This window comes from Carex rostrata, chromosome 6 (assembly GCF_964058835.1).
Source record: "Carex rostrata chromosome 6, lpCarRost1.2, whole genome shotgun sequence".
NCBI classification, from domain to species: domain Eukaryota; kingdom Viridiplantae; phylum Streptophyta; class Magnoliopsida; order Poales; family Cyperaceae; genus Carex; species Carex rostrata.
In genome coordinates this window covers 11608478-11613244 of record NC_135923.1, presented here as the reverse complement: position 1 = coordinate 11613244, position 4767 = coordinate 11608478, and the positions used below count along the sequence as shown (strand labels likewise).

General features: G+C 32.1%; 1 protein-coding gene across 1 annotated transcript; it reads right to left on the bottom strand.

The window, feature by feature from the left end:
• Positions 1 to 4116: 4116 nt before the first annotated feature.
• On the bottom strand, positions 4117 to 4767 carry LOC144555569 (uncharacterized). The gene is made up of 2 exons (XM_078303955.1): positions 4590 to 4767; positions 4117 to 4480 (listed from the first exon to the last, which is right to left on the bottom strand). Exons 1-2 carry the CDS (start codon positions 4712 to 4714, stop codon positions 4177 to 4179), a joined length of 429 nt encoding a protein of 142 aa, XP_078160081.1. The 5' UTR covers positions 4715 to 4767; the 3' UTR covers positions 4117 to 4176.

Here is a 4767-nt window from a genome sequence, read left to right as displayed (position 1 = left end):
TTATAAGGTAAATAAAGTCAATATACATATTTAAACATTTTATAATTATAATAATAATCAAAATCAGCTTTCAATTGAAACGAACGATAATAATTTTACAAATGAATACTATAAAAAGAGGAATCAAAATGAATAATTAGTATTTGAATATTTCTCGATATAGAATGATAGAATAAATCACAAATAAAAATAGAAGCATATAGTTTAGTTTAGTATACTTATCGTAGAATACCATGTAGCATTAGAAATAAGAATAGAAGTACAGAAGTCCATATAAATTGCAAAAAAAAAAAATCATATAGCATAACGGTAGCTATAGCGGGTTTCATATAGCGGTAATAGCGGTCGTAGCTGAGTTAGCGCAATTTTATCTCGTAGCTTAGCATTTATGGTCCGGAAAAGCTATAGCGTAGCTATAGCTAGCTATTTAGAAGCCTGTAATTAACACTAGCCAACAGTTGGCAAAAAAAATAGTATATCGTTAGAATCAAGGTTATATAAACTTGTTACCATAACTAACAAAAATCTGATCTGAATAATATTTTCATTTAATCATCTCTTTCTGAAATCCAAATATCAACATAGAGAAAAAGTAAAAAAATAGAATTTAAATTTGAGCTAAGTAAAATCACTAATGGGGTTTTTTAAGTTTGAACGGATCAATTATATATGTGATTTTGTGACACTATAATGTGGGTCTTAATTTGAGCTAGTAAATTCTTTCAAAAGAGTAAACAATGAAATGCTTGTAAATTCTTTCGAAAGAAATAAATGCTTGTTAGTTTGTTTTCTCTCTTCCACGTATCAAGTTGATTTGGAGTATATCAATAGTTAAAAATGTATGAACTAGCCTTATACAAATAATTTATGAAAAACTATATTTTATGTAATTCTGACTCAAATAAACTAAACAACCTTCTACTTCCTCAAAATATAAAATGGCTACTTTCGTCATTTCTCACATAATCCGATTAAAATTTAATATGGACAAAAAGTGGTACGAAACTTTTTCTCCCTACATCCGTTAAAAATTTTATTTCCCAAATTTTTTTATTTATATTTGAATTTGATATACTTATAATTCCGTCTTACTCTTTTTACACTTCTAACTTCTCTCATACTCATATGTACATCTATCATTCATCTCTCTTTTCCTCCCTTGCGCAAGATGATTTCATTTCACGTGATAGTTGAAACAATAGGTATGATATAAATGACCATATGTGGTTCTCTTTATTTTTAAAGAGGAGGGTTCAAATGCACCCAAATTTTTGTGCACCCAAATGTACTTTATCTTTTAAAAAAAATTTCTCCGTTTTCAAAATCCGAATAGTCAATCCGAACCGTTAGATGCGATCTATATATTAAGATGTCCTTGGAGACCAAATTTTATATTTTTTGGAATTTTTTTACTATTTATTAAGCCACTTTGAAAATCGCTGATTTTACATTTTCTGGACCATTGGATCAGCGATTTTCAAAGTGGCTTAATAAATAGTAAAAAAATTCTAAAAAATGTAAAATTTGGTCTCCAAGCACATCTTAATATATAGATCGCATCTAACGGTTCGGATTGACTATTCAGACTTTGAAAATGGAGAAAAAATATAGGGTGCATTTGGGTGCATTTGAACCCTCCTCATTTTTAAAATACTCTATTTCCATAAGCATAAGGTCATATGCTTATAAGTCATTTTTTGTATTTTTAATGTCTAAATGAGCATTTTAACCAGAACACACAGGTAAATTTATGTACAAAATGCACCTTTACTCTTATGTACAAAATGCACCAACATTAGCCCTTCTTTGTCAAGCCTACGAGCCTAAATTAGTGTGTAAATTTAACTATACAGGCCTTGCTTTGAAAATGTATAAACTTCTCAGTTTTGCTTTAAAGTGCATACTTATTGTGCCTGGATTACTTGTATAGGACCAATGTGTAATAGGTAAAAGCCTGACAGTTAAGAGAGTCAACAAAATCTTTTTATCCCTTTACCCCAAGTATTATATCGGTAAGACATGTATATATAATAAGAGATTTTTTTGGTTAACTGATGAAGAAACAGATAAGAGTATTATACTCGTTATCCTATAGGGTAATTTATAAATATGAAATTACATCAGTATCTGTATCCACACGGATATTCAAATATCAAATATTTATATCTAATTTTTTGAATATAGATCGGATATTATTCACTCCGTTTTCACCTCCATTTGGCAATCACATTTTATTGGCATTATATATATAGAGAATGGCTAAGCTCAAATCGTTTGTTCCTGGGCTCAGGAACAAACGATTCAGTTCTCTGATTTCCGAAGTTCAAACGGCCGATCCAAACCGTTAAATGTTTAATCTATATTAAAATGTGCTTGGAGACAAAATTTCATATTTTTTGAAATTTTTTTACTATTTATTAAGAGGGTTTGAAAGTTGCTGTTTTTATTAAAATTCTGCACCATAAAAAAACAGCGACTTTCAAACCCTCTTAATAAATAGTAAACAAATTCCAAAAAATATGAAATTTTGTCTCCAAGCACATTTTAATATAGATTAAACATCTAACGGTTTGGATCGGCCGTTTGAACTTCGGAAATCAGAGAACTGAATCGTTTGTTCCTGAGCCCAGGAACAAACGATTTGAGCTTAGCCACTCTCTCTCTCTATATATATATATATAGAGAGAGAGAGAGAGATGGGCTTGTATTTTTCAAAAAAAAAAAGAGAGAGAGATGGGCTATGGTGCATTGCAATGCATGAACCCCCTTATGCATTGCACTATAATCACGGATTTAAAGTCCAAACGACCGATCCGAACCGTTAAATGTTTAATCCATATTGAAATGTGCTTGGAGACCAAATTTTACATTTTTTTGAATTTTTTTACTATTTATTAAGCATTTTTGAAAATTGCTGTTTTGCTGTGAACAGTAAAAAAACAGTAAAATTTTCTGGACCATCAGATCAGCGACTTTCAAAATTGCTTAATAAATAGTAAAAGAATTCCAAAAAATGTAAAATTTGGTCCCCAAGCACATATTAATATGAAGAACAAGATGAACGGTTCAGATTAGTCGTTTGGACTTTAAATCCATAATTAATAGTGCAATGCATAAGAGGGTTCATGCATTGCAATGCACCATAGCCCATCTCTCTCTCTCTCTCTATATATATATATAGAGAGAGAGAGAAGGGTTAAAATGCACTAAAACAAATAAAAGCTACTGTTGAATTACGATTTTTATTTCAAATTCTTATTGTTCAAGGAAAAATTACTCACGTATGATGTAATGAGCATCAGGAATATGGGTGCACAAGCGGGTTGTCAGATGTGTATGCAATGCCCGATTTTTAATGTCTAAATGAGCATTTCAGTATTACGATTTTTATTTCAAATTAAGAATTTCAAATATGGAAAGGACTTTGCAAAAACAAATTTGTATTTAATTTAAATTTTGAATTTTTGACAAATATATATATAGAATAATAATGGATGTTTTTAATTACTTGTGGGGAAATGAGGTGAGCATCATATATTATGCAACTTTTATGCCACTTCATTTGAAAATGTAGATAATTCTGAAGAAATTTATATAAAAAATGTGTCCAAACAAACATTTATACGAATGATGATTAAATTATGCAAAACTCTCGAGATTTTGTGAGAAATTTAGCCTATAAGCATATGTAAATTAATCTGTGTAAACAAAACATTAAATGTGCTTTTTGGTAATCAGTGTTAAACAAAACATATTAATTGTAGTGTGGATTTTTGGTACGTTTCTGTTGGTTCTACTACCTATTTATTTTTTATTTATTTTTAGCTACCTATTTTGAGCTCCTATTTGAATGTGTTTTTTTTTCTCTCTCATTTTGTACTGGTGCAGCGACCTCTGGCGGGGGATTGACTAAGTCACACCTTATTTAGTTCCGCCTCTGGTCCCTATGACTAAATGTAGTGCTCATAAACAAGAATTATGTATGCCTGACCAGCGACAACGTATTAAAAGATCGAAATTCGCTCAAGCGATCAACTTATATCCTTATCTCCGCATCCTTATTTAGTTATTTCTCAGAAATATTAAAAAAAAAAAAAAAAAAAAAACATAATAGCAAAACAAAGCGGATTGAGCTCTCAGACATTTATGCACTACACCAGACCAAATAGGAGTCAATTAAGCGGTCTTATTAGGCTCGTTTACATAGCTCCCAAGCCTCACAACAATGCCATCCATATCTCTCACATAACCCACCTTCTGCCCCCAATTCTTAGTCTCCGGTGCACTCACTGGCACAGCCCCATTGTCTACGGCCCGTCTATATGCCCCATCCACATCAGCATAATCAAAGCATATCTCCACTGGATTGCGCTCTCCTTTCGAGTCCGGCAAATGTACTTCCCCGGTCAAGGCGTCTGTTTCTCGCTGGTGAAGAGGTGTGAACGCAATTGTTGTCGGCCCACTGTCAAGCTCAGCCCACCTAATAACACAAACATAATTTTTAAACATATATATTTGTATTGATCAATCTAGAGTTGATTATTAGATTAACTGAGAGTAAGATATATAGATAGCTAGAGAGAGAGGACTTCTGGGATTGATCAAGGCGGCGGACGTTGTAGCCAAAGGCAGAGGTGTAAAAGGCGACCGATTTGGCGACATCTCTCACATACACCACTGTGTAGGCGAAGGCAGGGCTTAGGTTTGATGCCATATGATCTTCCTCTCTCTCTCTCTGACACAATCTCTCTTGATTTGATTAATTTG

What these genes read in the sequence shown, in the direction of transcription:
- LOC144555569 (XM_078303955.1), bottom strand. Translation starts at nt 4,714, where the DNA reads ATGGCATCAAACCTAAGCCCTGCCTTCGCCTACACAGTGGTGTATGTG. An exon ending in CGCCTTGATCAATCCCAGAA is followed by an intron (nt 4,481 to 4,589) that starts GTCCTCTCTCTC and finishes TTGTGTTATTAG; the next exon opens with GTGGGCTGAGCTTGACAGTG.